Raw genomic sequence first — 18086 nt, forward strand, 5'->3', positions numbered from 1 at the left:
TCCGTTTTACAAGGTTTTTATTATTTAATATTGTAACGTGGGAACACGAGAGAGTATCCACTGTCTAAGTGTATTCGGGGGTTAACAATGAAGATCCCCGAATTGGCCTAACGGGACTTGGTAAGAATAGGCTGCTAGAATTCTCTGAACCTGAGATCGTGAGACTCACTTAAAACTGTACGATAGATACATAAACAGATCGGGGAAGCTGTGGTGAGCAACTTGTCTTTTATAAGGAGGTACTTAGGCCATATCAGATTTATTTATTTATTTATTTTATTTAAATAGGCACACATACAGAATAAAATATAAAAGAAAGACTATAAGGGTGAAGAAGCAAATCAACCACATATTATTGTCTTCACCTTTGTCCTAAAAATACTAAAAGAGTCTCTAAAGAGGTCAGGACAATCATCTAAGCTATCGTAAATACGGCATATACGAACGATTGCACTATTGAAAGAGGTGTTGCTTTGACAAATAGGTGGATAAAAAAGATTTGTGCATCTGGTGAATCGGGCATTAACGTTAAAATTAATCTCACTTAAAACAGACGTGTCAAGAATACCATTAGCAATCTTATATAAAATTAACAAATCAGAAACCCTTCTACGCTGAGACAAACTTGCAATATGGAAAAAAGAAATTATTCTAAGAGATTATTCTGGAGCGAGCGCTGGCTACATGTGGACCTCCTGAATCATTCAATAAATGCTGTGAAGCAACTTTGGCCTTTCATTTGGATCCTGAACACACCCCTACGCAACAATATCGAATTGCTTTCACTAAAATTTCAGAAAAGAAAATTAAAAACACATTTTACAAAAATTTGTGTATTTTATCAATTATCTTAACAATACAAATAAAATTTCTTAACATTTCTGAACACATCGAAGTAAACCATTTTGTATTTACCATTGGTTTACAATAACACAGCATTCTTTAAATACCAATATAAACAACTTCAATTATTGTACTTAGGTCATAAATCTGACAAAATATAGTAGGAAAAATATTAATAAATAATTTTGTTCAGACAAATAACAATATAAGTTCAATTGTCTATCTATGTTAATAATTTAAAAATTTTCATTACATTAAAGTCCATGCCAAGATTTGTGACTTATTAGAATTATTAACATGCAAAATATATATTTACATACATAATACTAATACAAAATACATACAAAAGACAAGAAAACAATACAATTTCGTACATAAATAAAATTATAGTCAGGAATATATCACAACATCTTAAACATTTCAAGGATAATTAAAATGCAAATTCAACTAGGTATGTCATGGAAAATTAGCTGCCTTTCGACTGCGTCTTTGAGAGATTTTATAAAATATGTATTTCAGCAAATAGAGTGGCAGGCACGAAACCAGCGTGATCACGGCAACTTTCCAGAAAAAACTGAACGTTATTATAAACTCAAGATCTGAAATTAATAAAAAAATTAGTACAAAATAACCAAACAGAGCATTTTAAGTGTTTATATGTATTACAACTAACCAAAATATTCATGGAATATAAGTACAGCACACACATAAATTATTAGACTGATGACTTCGGCTAATATGATCAAATAGTGCCAAGTATGTATAATCAAAGCTGCCACCAACAATTCAGTGAGTATCAGAGCTGAAAAACTGATAGCTACGATGTGAATGAACTCATCTTCGAACATAATCAATGCACCATACATAATTACACCACCTTTAATTACAAAAAAAAAACTTTATAAATCATCATTTCATATATAATAGCAGAATCAAAACACGAAATACGAACCTTGAAATATCGATAAACCCACCCAAATAAAGAACATCTTATAACTAAACATCCTCTGCTTCACTAGCACTCTGTAAAGTATCGGCTTTTCTAATGCTTCTTTGCTGCTTATATCCTTATCTAGTACCTATAAAAATAAGTATATTGAGTCGCCTCATAATAAAAATTAGTATGTTTAAGGTTGTATTGATTTGACGATTCTCTAAATTGCAATCTAAAGTGCGTGCTTTCGGTCAACTGAAAACACTTAAACACGTGACTGCCAATCTCTTTTGGAACAGAAGACTTTCTAAAATTTCTATAAAAGCGATCTCAGAGCTAGTGATACGTACAAGTGAAAAAACTGGAAACATTGTGAAAATTGACCCATAGCCGACCATCAGTAAACCTTGATACAATGATACTGACGACAAATAAAACACCGTTGAGAATATAGCCTGAAAGCATACACACAAATTTATAATACATCATCTTCGAATTTATATATTATTGTATATATAATATTAATGTTTATACATTACCTGCATAGTAGATATAATTAATCCCCGATGAATAACAAAGAAACTGAGAGTCGAAGAGCGTAGACGGGAACGTCTCCCGTGCACCAGTAAGAGTCTACTGAGGCATCGAAATTCTTTAGCACTCACATCACCAGCTAGAGCTGCAGCTCTACCTTCTTTACCTTCTAAGCCGATTCCTAAAACAAAAATTAAACAATTAAAATAAAATCATCCAAAGCTGATACGTAATAAAAAAAAACGGAACATACCAATATCAGATTCTTGTATCATAGGAACATCATTTCCGCCATCGCCGACAGCACAAACAGACCCTTTGGAATTTTGCTGCAATAAACGAACTACGCTAGCTTTCTGAGTTGGCGAGCATCGAGCTACAACCACCGAAGAACAGCCCAAAACAGCTTTAGAAATAGCCTCGTCGTGAAACTTCAAACAATACTAGCACAACAACATAAGAACGCACATTAAAATCACCAATCAATTTATCATATATAGTCCGTAGTTCGACTATAATCACCTCTAAACTATCACCTTCGATGATTAAGGCAACACCGGAACCTTCAGCATTGAGTCTATTTATTTCAGCATGAGTATCAATTCGGTTGAAGCACTGTGCAAACTCAAATATTCCTTGTCCACCAACGTTGATTAAATGCAACGATTTAGCTATGCATAGAGCCGTTTCTAACTTATCACCGGTCAACATCCAAATCTGAAACAATACAAATATACTATCAATATATTGAAAAAAAATTCGGATGTGACCAAGACTTGTGTAACTTCATCTATTTTTTTGAGGAATATATGTAAAATGTATAAATAAAAAATAAAATTCGATAATGACGCACACATATCGGCTATGAGAACATTTTCGATAAAAGTTTCAGCACTAATGAGTTCGAAATTTCGCATGATCCCAAAACTTCATCTTTTATTACTGTTGCGTAGGGGTGGGTGGAGGATCCAAGTAAAAGGCCAACAGTCGTTTCACAGCATTTATTGATGATTAAGGAGATACACGCACTGGCAGTGCTCAGTACAGAATGACCTGATATCGCCTACGTACCGCCTTATAAAGGGTAGATCTCTCAGGACGTCTAATCTGTTTACCTGTTGTATATTCACGTATTCAGATATGTATTCCCACGACATTGGGTCTCCCCGTACCGATTCTGAGAAAGGACTAATAACGGTCATTGTTTAGCCTAAATGCACTTAGAGTCCAGATATAATCCTGGAAGTAAGTACAAGCACTTAGTTAATCCGTTAACAGATAACCCTTGAACGGTCACATAGTCTCTGGGATTCTATTCGCTTAATCCGCGGCGTACGTAACATTACTATATACATACATAGATAAAGTAAATATACTATATTATTGTTAAATATATAAAAACCTTTATTCCCGCCCTTCTCAATATGTCAATAGTGAGTGCTGCATCGTCTGCAAGACGATCTTCAACACCAGTAATAGATAAGAGCTGTAAATCGGTATGCAACGATGCAATGCACTCTTCAATTCTTTCCATGCGATTGTGGGTAGACTGTCTAGCAGCTTTGTATTCATCCTAATAAATAAAATCATACCATTCAATACATCACGTTCAACAAAAATCAATCTTACTATATAAAATCAATAATAAAACCTCAAAACTTTTATACTCCTCAAGGGTAAGGCGTTTCTTGGCGAAGACGAGCGTTCTCAATCCTTCGTTGGCCAAATAGCTGATCTGACTCTGCAGCCAAGACGGGTTGCCGACCAAAGGGCACAGTACAATATCAGCACCTTTCAAAAAAAAAGTAATCTCGCACGTGTCAATGTCTTGCACGATTATTCCCATGCATTTGGTTTCACTCGTGAAAGGAAACATGTGCAGTATATTGTAATTGACGATCTCATTGGCGGCACGGAGTTTCAAAGAAATAGTTGACAAATCCCGTTGATACAGAGAGACACCCATCTAAAAATCACGTTGAAATTAAACACGTACATTAAATGGAGAATAATTGATTTAAACCATTGATTTTACATAATCAGTCCATTTAACGAGGGCAACCTCGTCAGGACTCGCGGCTTGATAGTCGCATAGTTGCTGCTGAGGCACGGAACCACCTTTACTCATCGACATCATTGAACTCGTCGTATCTATTCATACAAATCAATTCATTTATTATAATATATATTCAGTCAAATAAGCTTTCATATAGTGTTTTCGGAATGCAAAGATTACCTCCATCAGCTAATGAAGATCCCGCAGCTTCATATTGATCTTTATCGTACACGGGAGTCACGTTGTGACACAAAGCCATGCCGAGCACAGCTTCCCAAATCTGTCTACCGGTCACTGGCGGTATACGAAAACTCGAAGACAAAGAATTGACGATATTGAAGTTTTCCACAGGAGTCATGGGTAATGAAGGTCCCTCTTTGGTTATGTATTGAGTTAATAAAGTTTCCACCTATGAAACACTACTGTTAATACAAAAGAAATACAATACGTAATATTTGAATACTGAAGAAGACAAAGACCTCATGAAAATTATTCTCCTCGTAACAAGTATCAGCTAAGGTGATTTTTTTAAACGACATTTCATTTTTTGTAACGGTGCCGGTTTTATCAGCAAGCAAATACGACACTCGTCCCATTTCTTCGGGTATCGTAGTGGATCTCATATAAGTGCCGTCTATTTTCTTATCCCTCTTTATGCACCAGGCGTAGAACGATTTGCCAACTTCTAAGTTTACACGCAAACTAAAAAAGATGCGTTCAATATATGTAAATTCTACCTACAGATGTTGAAATTTGTGCGAGATTCTTTCAAACTCACCTAATAGGAATTATATACGAGAAGAGTAGAATAAATCTGCAAAGATATCTGAACCATGGGCCGGAGAAACCTTTCAGCGAAATCATCAAAACTGACAACAAAACGACTACGACGAACAGTACCTTCATCATGTCGTTTACTTTCAAATCAAACTGTCCGACTTTGGAACGAGGCTTTGAATTATTCATGACACTGCGAGTTTCCGCTCCTGAATACACAAAACAAACCATCAAAAGAACAATCACATCAACATAACACATATTAATAATTTCATACCGGTATTTCTAGATTTTAAAAGGGCATTTGAAACGATAGATAGGGATATTCTGTTAAAAAAATTGTATAAACTAGGAATAAGGAATATAGCTTTAGATTGGTTTAAGTGTTATTTATGTAATATAAAACAGAGGGTGAAATTAGGAAAAGAAATATCTTGTGAAGTTAATATACCCCATGGAGTACCACAAGGATCTAAACTGGGACCTCTGCTTTTTATTTTATATATTAACGATATTATTAAAACAGTAAATAATTGTAAGATTCATCTTTTTGCGGATGATACGTTAGTATATATATTAGGTAAGAATGCAAAAGAAATTTATGATATTTTGAAAGTGGAATTGAACAATATAAATAAATGGTTGTATGTAAATAAATTAAAAATTAATATTAATAAAACAAGAATGTAATAGATAAATAATAAAACTGGTGTAGGTGAAGTGAAAATGGATGACAAAGTAATAGAGATTGTCGATAGCATTAAATATTTAAGTATTTACATAGATTCAAGACTGAATTTTAAGGTACACACTGAATATATTATAAAAAAATGGCTAGAAAAATTGGTGCTTTATGTAGGTTAAGAAATGTTTTAAGTAGAAAAAGTAAAGTTTTAGTCTATAATACAATTGTCTTTCCACACGTAGTGTATTTCGCCATTGTGCTTAACTTGTTTAGTGGCCAAGATTTAGGGGATATACAAAATAAAGCTATGAGAGGTATTTTGAATGTTGGTAGATTAAAAAGTATTAGAAGTATGTTAGATGAATTGGGATCGTTGAGTATTAGTAATAGTTTAAAGCTAAGCACATTATCGTTTGTTTATAAGTTAGATCATGAGTTATTATCCGATTATTTTAAGGATTATAGAATAAGAAATAGAGATATTCATAATCATTACACTACAAATAAGAATAATTTAGTTGTAGGTAGAGTAAGAAAAAGAAAGACAGCTGGGGGTGTCTTTCACAGGGGTGTGCTAATGTATAACGCCCTCCCTGAGTGCATCAGGTCTTCTAAGACCATGGATGCATTCTTGCGAGGAGCGAAGAGACACCTCTGTGAGGGACAGTACATATAAGTTAAATATAGAATTTTAGATTTCAGTTATTAAGATGTTTTTTTTTTAATTAGCTAATAGCTAAAATTATATATAAATAAATAAATAAATACCGGTATAGATAATCATTCCGATAGCATGAGACGACTCCAAAACACACCCCGACCACAACGTATGTTGTAGTTCCAATTCCATAAAATGTCCTGTATCGTGATTCGTCCAGTTTCCAATGAACGAATGAATGTCAGACTGAGGCTGCTCGGCAAAGACGGTTACGTTCATATTCAACAAATCAGCATCAGTGAATATTTTATGACTCGATACAACGGCGATCCTATCAACAAGAATATACACAATACATATCGTGAATTATAACAATAATGCAGATTATAAAAGACACATACCTGACTTTCCAATCGGTCTCACCGTCAAGTTGATCGGTGGCGACGAATATTGATCCTGTAGAATCGTTGGCATGTAAAAGTAATAGATCGGCGGGTATCCTTTGATTTCTTTTTAATACTAATATGTCGCCTACACGTAAACTGCTAGCTTCTACTTTTTCTTTGCATCCTTTTCTATCTCCTTGTAGTATTATGCGTTCGTATAGTTCACTGTTTATCAGACGATCCCGTCTTAAAAGGTAAATAAGCATCAGTTAATGTATCGGATACTGTGATAGTAACGATTTAATGGTAAAATAGTTACCTATATCGACCAATGTCGTCGATTGCTTCCCGGAATAAAGTTACGGACAGGACGAAAGCTAGCGGTCCCCAATATGTGTAAAGGTAACCGATTCTAATTTCAGGTATGAATTGACTTAAGGCCATTAATAGAAAGTAGAGATTTAAGAAGAATTTAAATTGTTGATATAATACTATTGGAAGGAATGTTATGATATTATATTTCTGTAAAAAATTAAAACAAGAATAAATATAATACATAATTATAGTCTACTATTACAATCTAGAAAATGTATACAAATAAAAGACGTTGAAAAAGTTCCAAGAAAGATTCGTAATTCGTAAACGGAATATTATTTTATTTTATTTTTATATATGTAGATACTAGTGTTACGCGCGTTGAAATTTCAACAGGTGATTTCGGAAACACATTGATATATGATTTAAAATAAAGTTGCAATATGAATAGTGATAATTAAGCGGAATCGGAACTAAAACAGAAATCGGGAATCGGTTATGCCAATTAAATTATGCCATAAAAAATAATAATAAAATTAAAAGTCAACATCGAAATCAAAATCGGAAATCGGATAATATGAAAAGTACGTATATTTACATCGCTTCATTTTTCTACTGGTCTAAAGCGCAATGGAGCAACAGATCGGGCCAGGTTCGATCCACGGTCTGCGACTTTGAATTAATTTTATTTTTCAAATATCGTTAAAATATCAATTAATTTCAATTAAAAATATATATTTAATTGGTTAACATGAAACAAAAAAAAATGGTTCAAAACCTCGCTAAATAAAATTATTATTAAGTATTTTTATATGAAGAGAAGGAAACAATTTCAATTAATGTTTAAAAAAAAATAGGACAATTGAACATTCGACGTTGGCTTCGTGGCTGACTCTCTGAAGTCAGATATACCTATAAGAGGATATTTACGGTTTGTTTGGGTTTGACACGCGTCTCGGCAAAATGAATTTATACAAAGTTTAGGCTTTTTATCGATTCATTATGTTCGGCTAGCGTTAGGACACACACATTCACAATAATATACCAGGAAGGCCTAACAGGTAAGCCCCTATGCGCCTTCCTAGACAATTAATTACAAACATTCCAGTATTTTTATTATATAAATCGCTGTATTTCGCGAGGCTGAAGAGCACGAAATTAACAATTAATTCATTAATGGATTTATCAATTGAGACATCTATGGATTTAGACTTGTACATACATTTTTACATATTGTACATAAATCAAATTCAGATATTTATGACATAGCGGTTAAGATGGTTTTCGCAATTAGATGGAGGAACCGTTTCAACAATGAAATCAGATAAATAGGCAAACTCTGATATGAAAAGATCGACTTGGAGTCACAAATATTCAAGTCTGACCAGCAGCATTAAAGATTAGCACGGGATCGAACCCGGTAACTTCTCAGTGCTATACATAAACGCAACCACCAAGCCATACTGCTGGCTTATACTATATTATATTACATTTAAAACTAATTGATGCGAGTGGATTAATGGTTAGCATATATGCTTTCGAACATAGTGGTCACGGGTTCGAGTCCCACTGGTTGCTGCTGGCCAGAACTTAGTTTGTGACTCCAGGTCGATCGTTTCCTATCAGAGATTGCCAATTTATCTGATTTTCATTGAAACGGTTCCAACAAATTGGCAGCATTTATACATTTCTCGCAATTTTCGAGTTTTAAGCATCTCGAATTTCGCTGATTCGTATAAAAATGCTGCAAATTTATCCATAAATGTTCCGAAAATTACTAGTTTTTCAGCATCTCGAAATTTGACCATTTACATACAATATAAAAATGCTCAGAAAATGGAAGTTTATTAAAAATGAGTAAAAATATTTATCCATAGATGTCTCTATAATGATTTGTTAAAATTATTCTAAAAAAAATGTTCGTAACCTTTACCTGTTAGGTTTTACTTGTTAGGCCTTCCTGGTACATATTTATGTAAAATAAATAAATTTTAAATTTGGTATTTGCGATAATACTGGTTTGGTTAAATTGGTAGCAAAAAAATCTGATCTAATTAAGGCTAATAAACGTGTTTCAATCTACACTTAATGAATGAATGAATCATTTTAATGAAATTCGATAGAACATCAAAGATGACTGTCAACTTTAATTTCTAAAACAAACCTCCGTGTTGTGAAAGATAAACAAATAGAGATCAGCAGAGACCGTTTTAAAAGATGAGCTAAATTCAAGCAAGCTTCGATCGTGATGGGTCAAAAGTCATTGCGCAAAATGAAACGATTTTTAAAGTGCAGTGGCTAAAATCAAAGAATAGTGTTTAAGACGACATCAAATAGACTACCGACAAATGTTTTGATTTAAATGTTACAAGTTTTCCAAGAACTTTCTCGACGGCCACCAATTGTACATAATATCGAGATAGAATTTGAATCCAAGAGGTGGAACGTTTACCTGGTTTCTGATTTTGTTCGGTGGGAATTTATCAGCGGGAATCTCACCCAACGTGATAATTCTGTGGATAGGTTTTTTGTTTCGCCCAAAACAAGATAGGATGCCATTTTTCAATCTGTATCAAAGAAGAATGTATGTAGAACAAAATATGGTCGATAGCATTGTTCGTTATCGGAACGGCGTAGTAGTGTCTGTGTGTACGTGGAAGAGTGCGAGTGAGTGAGTGTGAGTGAGAGTGAGAGTGAGAGTGAGCGACCTGGTGAAGAGGGCAGGGCGAGGAGGCTTGGGAAGCAGCGGGGTGGAGTCCATCGCACCGGAAGGACGCATCGTCCTTCGACTGCAACCGCCAGCTCCAGCTCCAGCTCTAACTCCAGCTCCAGCTACAGCTCCTACCCCAACTACTTTCCAATACCAATTGACACTGACAGCGAATTGTTGTTCAAATCATTGGCCATAAACATCCCCACTTTGTGCCACTGAGCAATATCAATCAAAAAGTTCAAAAGTTTACAATTGAGAATAAAAAATTTAACATCTTCCTAGATATACACATAGGTATTGTAGAAATATAGCTAAGGTTGTCAGATTTCATGCAAGTCAAACCGGGACACTCCCCCCCCCCCCCCCCCCCAAAATTAGATCTTTGACTTTTCTATAGATATATTTTTCAATCGAAGTGATAATATTGTGGCGGGTCGCTAGTCGTCTCACTCGTTCATCCTCCATAACTGGTGACCCCCGATATCGAGCCACGCAGTCTCCCATCGCCCATCCCAGCCTCGCCGAACCAGGCGGGTAAGCTATCCGCCCGCCTTTGACGCAGCATAACAACAACAACCGAGCAGACAATGGCCACCTACCTACAACTAGCGAGTCCAGCGTATAGGAACGAGCCGCCACTGCATAGGAATGGGGGAGCGAGTGAGGTGGCGATCTTGAAAGCTGGAGGCAGAGTCATGCACAATCCAGTACATATAGAACAGCCATCCAGCACCACAACATTCATCACACAATACAAACAACCTCAGCACCATCATCATCATCATCAAGGCCCCGTCCGTCCCCACGAGCGTCGTCACGCCGGGACGGGCGGCAGTTGCCACAACACCTCCACGAGCCACAACGACTCACGATTCAGCTCCGAGTATCATCAACCATATCGATGCCCCTGCCGCCCCCGCCGCCCCACCAACCGACATCAGACTCAGACGAGCGGCGCCGGCGCAGCATCGCATCGCCACGACCACCGGACGACCCACCGTCCTGCTCGCGACGTCACCGCCCTCGAATGTACCGACCATCCAGGGCGGAACACCAACACAGCGGATGGCCCACGTCAACAAAATTTTTTCTCTCCCCACTTTAATTTTTTTTCTCTTTCTCTGATTATATAATTGTATATATTGTATCGCTGATGCTGAGGGGGGAGTGATGTAGGGGCTCGCTATACGACATGGTCGAGTTTGGTCACCTTCCTGCGAGTGGGGACCAACTCGGCTGTGTTCAGAGTAGCTACCTCATTCTGCCTTCAGCTATCATACATAAAGCACGTGCATCAACATGCCAGTCGTCTCATTCTTTCATCCCCCATAATATTTAGAATATTGTAGGAATATAGCATGACGTGCTATTACGAATCAAAACCAGTGATCTCATCATCGATCCTGTACAAACATGCATAACTCAAGGGCAACGTCCCCTTCGACCATTCCAGAAGAAAGAGTTCGTCGCTCGATCGTAAAACGAACGAAACCCAACAGTGATGTCGTCAGGCAACCGCAACACATGTCCTGAAAATCGTTTACACGTGGCAGTCGTTTACGCGTGGCACACGACCCCATTCTCAAACGAACGACGTTCTGGCGCTGACCCCATAGCTATAAACCACACGTGTACCGAAGACACGTGCACCAACACGTGTCCTGGAAACGAAGACAAAGCATCTGCACACGGCACGCTTCAAGCCAGAACGTATAAAACGACGCACCAGTTCCCAATACCAGAGTGAACCTCTAGTGTTCAACCAGCTCACTTCTCCGAAGCTCAACCTCTTCGTACATACAATAACCACTGTAACAATTGAACAAAAATAAACGATCCTTGTTCCGACCAAGTCTTCATGGTCAGCTTTCGTGGCGTTACGACCAAAGGAGCCGTTTTTGGAGGGAGATCGGCGCCGAGCGCGCGTCCCCGCCTCCTATTCGTTTTCCGCTTCGGTCGAGTGAACATCTCTGTTCGCTACCGAGTTTGTTCCCACCACCGAGTCCCGATCAGCTCAGCCTGGATCGGCAGACGATACTGGAAGTACAGCTTCAGTATACGTCCGGTGAGATGTGAGGAAATCCTGGTCTTTCTTCGTCGAAGTCAGATCACGTAGTCACGTGAGGAGTGAGGTTATCATAACCTCTCGAACACGTGCGCGCTAATTTCACGACGGTCTCCCTCCCCCCTGTCCCCTCTGCTTGATCTCTGTATATACATATATATATAAAATACAGTCACCATACAAACAGAATTACAACCTGTTTTCATTATTACAATTCCCCCCTTTTTCCACATCACGCATCCCACGCACATTACGAAGGAGAAAGGGACATAGCAGAGCAGCCGACATCAGCAGAGACCAGACCACCGACGACGAAGGAAGGCACCTTGAGGAAACCAGCCCCGCCCACGCTTACCACGAGCTTCTACAAAACCGACTTCCGGGGTGCTCTCGAGTTGAACATCCCTGGAGTCTGTACAATCCTCTTACAATCTACACAGCATGTGTTTCGTTAGGTCGAGATACGGTCAAAATACCTTCCCTGCCTTACAATATCTATAATTTATTTTTTTTCCTTCTATTTTTAATATATTTAAATGAAAAATGCTACAATTACAACGAAGAAACCAAAGATAGACTTCACTGAGAGGATTAGTGAAAAAATCTAATAAGGTTTTTGGTACTTTTTATATTCAATATTAGCTAAATAACAGAAATATTTTAGTCTTTCTGTTCTAACGGTGTCTATTCCACATCTGCGTGTGATGAATTATTCAGAGTGTTAGAAAATTATCGATTCAAGATACATGGATTGATGCCTGATATACATTTTTTGTCTCCCTTCTACACGTAGTTCTCCAGAAAGTATAAGACAGAGACAAATAGTTCATTGTTGAATATTGCTGCAGTGTTTACCAGACTGTCTGGTCCAGATTCGACTTTTAGTTTATAGTTTATGGCAATTCTGAGTTAAAAACTTCTATACGAATTTAAAAAGTAGTAAACCGGGACATTTGGGCGTCCCGAGAGGTTTGTTTGGGACACCGGGACACTGGACTTAAAACTGGTGACAATCCCAATTAACGTCTGTTCATACCTAGTCAGCACGTACCGACTTCAGCAGGTATCCGGCCGTACGAAAAGTATTCTTTGGTACATTTTGTATGGGTATATTCATACCAAACGTCACGTTTACGCCACGGCAGGCTTACAGCAGTATCCGACATTTCCTGTTCATACTGTAGGAATCTCGTCGTCGTCATCGTCATCGAAACCTTCGAGAATATTCCGCAACAACAAACTACATTCCCGAAACCCAGACGACATGCACCTGCAGTCATTATATTAAACTCAGGCGGAACGCCCCTACCAGTCGAGTGGAACCAAAACGGTCGAAACACGCCGCCACCATTAAAATACATCGAGCGGAAAGGCGCCAAGCATTCCAGAAAATTCGACGCCTCGACGAAAACAAAATTCCTCTCGTACGCGTCAATAACCACTTCCATCAAGCATTCCAGAAAATTCGACGCCTCGACGAAAACAAAATTCCTCTCGTACGCGTCAATAACCACTTCCATCAAGCATTCCAGAAAATTCGACGCCTCGACGAAAACAAAATTCCTTTCGTACGCGTCAATAACCACTTCCACCAAGCATTCCAAAAACACTATAAAAGGAGGTACAACCCAAACCACGCCAGTCGACCCAGAGCAGCAAGCGTCGACACACAGCAGCAGACCAGTCAACATACAGCTCCTGACCAGCCACCACTACACTACGCGGACTTGGAAGATCAACCAGCTGGACGAGCCAGCAACACACTGCCGTATCCAGAGACCTTCCGAACATAGCCGAACAACGAGCCAGCAACACACTGCCGCATCCAGAGACCTTCTGAACATAGCTGAATGCCGAGCCAGCGACACTCTACCATATCCAGAGACCGCTGAACGACATACTTTTGCCCACAAATACCATACCTTTGTACAACCATAGGCAAACAATAAAACTTTATAAAACTAGCACAACAGTGTTTCGTTAGGCCGGGATACGGTCAACACACATGTAACCCGCCTACATTGGTACTACTCCGACGTGATCTACGCAACCTTCTGATCATCCAACAGCGCTGTCAACACATCGCTACCCCGCCTACATTGGTGACCCCATCTTTGAACCACACAACAGTGTTTCGTTAGGCCGGGATACGGTCAACACATCGTACCCCGCCTACATTGGTGACCCCATCTTTGAACTACGCAGCCTTCATAGCAGTCAACAGCGCAGTCAACATCGCAGCCCACAGCGCAGTCAACATAGCAGCCCACAGCGCAGCCTACATAGCAGCCCACAGCGCAGCCTACATAGCAGCCCACATCGCAGCCTACATAGCAGCCCACATCGCAGCCTACATAGCAGCCCACATCGCAGCCTACATAGCAGCCCACATCGCAGCCTACATAGCAGCCCACATCGCAGCCCACATAGCAGCCCACATTGCAGCCTACATAGCAGCCCACATCGCAGCCTACATAGCAGCCCACATCGCAGCCTACATAGCAGCCCACATCGCAGCCTACATAGCAGCCCACATCGCAGCCTACATAGCAGCCCACATCGCAGCCTACATAGCAGCCCACATCGCAGCCCACATAGCAGCCCACATTGCAGCCTACATAGCAGCCCACATCGCAGCCTACATAGCAGCCCACATCGCAGCCTACATAGCAGCCCACATCGCAGCCTACATAGCAACCGCAGACTTCACGCAACCGCAGCCTTCAACGCAGTCTACAACGCAACCCTCAACGCAGACTTCAAACGCAGTCCGCTACATGTCCCCACAACTAGTGACCATGTCAAACAACTCCGCAGCTTTCGCCACAACAAAACGCAACCCGGAGACAACAACCAAATGGATCCACTACTGTTGATCCGCCAGCACCGCTCATCACACCTTCGATGATTCATCACCTCGATGAGCCCATGCAGGACGCCGCAGCCTGCACAACAGCACCGTCCAGACCGACACAAACCTTCACTACCATTGTAACGACCGCAACAGTAACATGGTGTGAAAGTACATATGGACCAGCTACCAACACAACCCGCTGTTGAGTCAACCCACTCCAGCACAACCGGCGAAACAAATCGCCACTGAGCCAACTAGCTCCAACGCAACACAAGATCCGCTGTCGAGACAACTAACTCCAGCACAACCAACGAAGACCAGCACTCAACGCACTTCGTCAACCAACGTTCTTCACGCAAGATCCGCTGTCGAGACAACTAACTCCAGCACAACCAACGAAGACCAGCACTCAACGCACTTCGTCAACCAACGTTCTTCACGCAAGATCCGCTGTCGAGACAACTAACTCCAGCACAACCAACGAAGACCAGCACTCAACGCACTTCGTCAAACAACGTTCTTCACGCAAGACCCGCTGCCGAGACAACTAACTCCAGCACAACCAACGAAGACCAGCACTCAACGCACTTCGTCAACCAACGTTCTTCACGCAAGATCCGCTGTCGAGACAACTAACTCCAGCACAACCAACGAAGACCAGCACTCAACGCACTTCGTCAACCAACGTTCTTCACGCAAGATCCGCTGTCGAGACAACTAACTCCAGCACAACCAACGAAGACCAGCACTCAACGCACTTCGTCAACCAACGTTCTTCACGCAAGATCCGCTGTCGAGACAACTAACTCCAGCACAACCAACGAAGACCAGCACTCAACGCACTTCGTCAAACAACGTTCTTCACGCAAGACCCGCTGCCGAGACAACTAACTCCAGCACAACCAACGAAGACCAGCACTCAATGCACTTCGTCAACCAACGTTCTTCACGCAAGATCCGCTGTCGAGACAACTAACTCCAGCACAACCAACGAAGACCAGCACTCAACGCACTTCGTAAACCAACGTTCTTCACGCAAGACCCGCTGCCGAGACAACTAACTCCAGCACAACCAACGAAGACCAGCACTCAACGCACTTCGTCAACCAACGTTCTTCACGCAAGACCCGCTGCCGAGACAACTAACTCCAGCACAACCAGCAAAACAATCACGCGAATGACTCCACGCAGAACACAGCAGCCTGCACAACAGCACCATCCAAGCCATCACAAACCTTCACTACCAACGCAGCTCGCCCAAAATAAGCAACCTGGTAGAGAACAAGACTTGGACCGGCATGCAACACAAGACCCGCTGTTGAGACAACTTTCTCCAGCACAACCGGACAAACAACGACGCCATCGAGTCAATAGACTCCAACACATCAAGATTCCCACAAAATCACACACATCGTTAACACTCACCGGAGAGCCATGTAGGAATCTCGTCGTCGTCATCGTCATCGAAACCTTCGAGAATATTCCGCAACAACAAACTACATTCCCGAAACCCAGACGACATGCACCTGCAGTCATTATATTAAACTCAGGCGGAACGCCCCTACCAGTCGAGTGGAACCAAAACGGTCGAAACACGCCGCCACCATTAAAATACATCGAGCGGAAAGGCGCCAAGCATTCCAGAAAATTCGACGCCTCGACGAAAACAAAATTCCTCTCGTACGCGTCAATAACCACTTCCATCAAGCATTCCAGAAAATTCGACGCCTCGACGAAAACAAAATTCCTCTCGTACGCGTCAATAACCACTTCCATCAAGCATTCCAGAAAATTCGACGCCTCGACGAAAACAAAATTCCTTTCGTACGCGTCAATAACCACTTCCACCAAGCATTCCAAAAACACTATAAAAGGAGGTACAACCCAAACCACGCCAGTCGACCCAGAGCAGCAAGCGTCGACACACAGCAGCAGACCAGTCAACATACAGCTCCTGACCAGCCACCACTACACTACGCGGACTTGGAAGATCAACCAGCTGGACGAGCCAGCAACACACTGCCGTATCCAGAGACCTTCCGAACATAGCCGAACAACGAGCCAGCAACACACTGCCGCATCCAGAGACCTTCTGAACATAGCTGAATGCCGAGCCAGCGACACTCTACCATATCCAGAGACCGCTGAACGACATACTTTTGCCCACAAATACCATACCTTTGTACAACCATAGGCAAACAATAAAACTTTATAAAACTAGCACAACAGTGTTTCGTTAGGCCGGGATACGGTCAACACACATGTAACCCGCCTACATTGGTACTACTCCGACGTGATCTACGCAACCTTCTGATCATCCAACAGCGCTGTCAACACATCGCTACCCCGCCTACATTGGTGACCCCATCTTTGAACCACACAACAGTGTTTCGTTAGGCCGGGATACGGTCAACACATCGTACCCCGCCTACAATACCTTACAGCAACATCCTTCAACGTATCGTATCCGTTTTTTTGACCATCTTGGAAATATACACGCGAATTACGTGCCATGAGTCTGCCGCTTTGCTGTTTTGGACCAATTATCGATAGTGACAGTTGACAGCTGTTCAATCTTTCGACATGGTTTTGGCGCGAAATATTTAAAAAATATTTTAAAATTTTTTAAATTTTTTACGGAAATATTTAAAAAAAAATTGTCCATCATCCACAAGCTCCTTATACAGTGTCCAAAACTCTCCTTCGGTTTTTCTATTTTTTAACATGGGATGCACATCAAAACGCCTCCGTGCTTTTTTATTGCCTTCTTGAGCTTCTTCTTCCAACAACAGCGCGATTATACATAATTTTTCGTTCGATAAACGTCGAAACATTTTTGCTGACTTGTATTCTGACGCGTAGCTACGAATGCACGTGTATGCATTCATATTGCAAGTACTCGACAATACGAAGTAAGCAATATTGCGCCGTATCGTCATGGCCTCTAAAGTATAAGTAAGCCGATTTTGCCTTGCACTCGGCCAAATTGCTGTAAACGTGACGTGACCGCGACGTTGGTAGATATGACTAGAAATGTAATAAAATGACATATTTGAAACGGAGTCGTGCAGTGCTGTTAAGTATGAACAGACCTTTAATCGGGACGCCTGACAACCCTAAATATAGCACAACTTGTACTATAAGAAACTGGGTCGATGATATCACCTATTTCCCTAATCGAATTCATGAGTACAAAAGTTTTTCAGTAAGTTTACGGGACTCTTAATTATGATTTTTAAATCCAATCGGCAGAAGTAAGTCAGCTA

The 18086-nt window shown here is 40.5% G+C and overlaps 2 protein-coding genes across 2 annotated transcripts; both read right to left on the reverse strand.

Moving 5' to 3' along the window:
- Positions 1–813: 813 nt before the first annotated feature.
- Positions 814–10083, reverse strand: LOC143916325 (putative phospholipid-transporting ATPase IIA). The gene is made up of 18 exons (XM_077437353.1): positions 9897–10083; positions 9641–9755; positions 7193–7395; positions 6889–7119; positions 6598–6818; positions 5146–5353; positions 4847–5069; positions 4548–4776; positions 4347–4462; positions 3963–4277; positions 3714–3884; positions 2834–3028; positions 2565–2754; positions 2317–2492; positions 2128–2232; positions 1796–1922; positions 1517–1720; positions 814–1442 (listed from the first exon to the last, which is right to left on the reverse strand). The coding sequence occupies exons 1-18, from the start codon at positions 9965–9967 to the stop codon at positions 1300–1302; spliced, it is 3243 nt and encodes a 1080-aa protein (XP_077293479.1). The 5' UTR covers positions 9968–10083; the 3' UTR covers positions 814–1299.
- Positions 10084–13145: 3062 nt separating this feature from the next.
- On the reverse strand, positions 13146–17257 carry LOC143916332 (uncharacterized). Its single transcript, XM_077437363.1, has 4 exons — positions 16892–17257; positions 15847–16839; positions 13782–15003; positions 13146–13729 (listed from the first exon to the last, which is right to left on the reverse strand). The coding sequence occupies exon 2, from the start codon at positions 16765–16767 to the stop codon at positions 16048–16050; it is 720 nt and encodes a 239-aa protein (XP_077293489.1). The 5' UTR covers positions 16768–16839; positions 16892–17257; the 3' UTR covers positions 13146–13729; positions 13782–15003; positions 15847–16047.
- Positions 17258–18086: the final 829 nt, after the last annotated feature.

This window comes from Arctopsyche grandis, chromosome 9, assembly GCF_051622035.1.
Source record: "Arctopsyche grandis isolate Sample6627 chromosome 9, ASM5162203v2, whole genome shotgun sequence".
Lineage (NCBI taxonomy): Eukaryota > Metazoa > Arthropoda > Insecta > Trichoptera > Hydropsychidae > Arctopsyche > Arctopsyche grandis.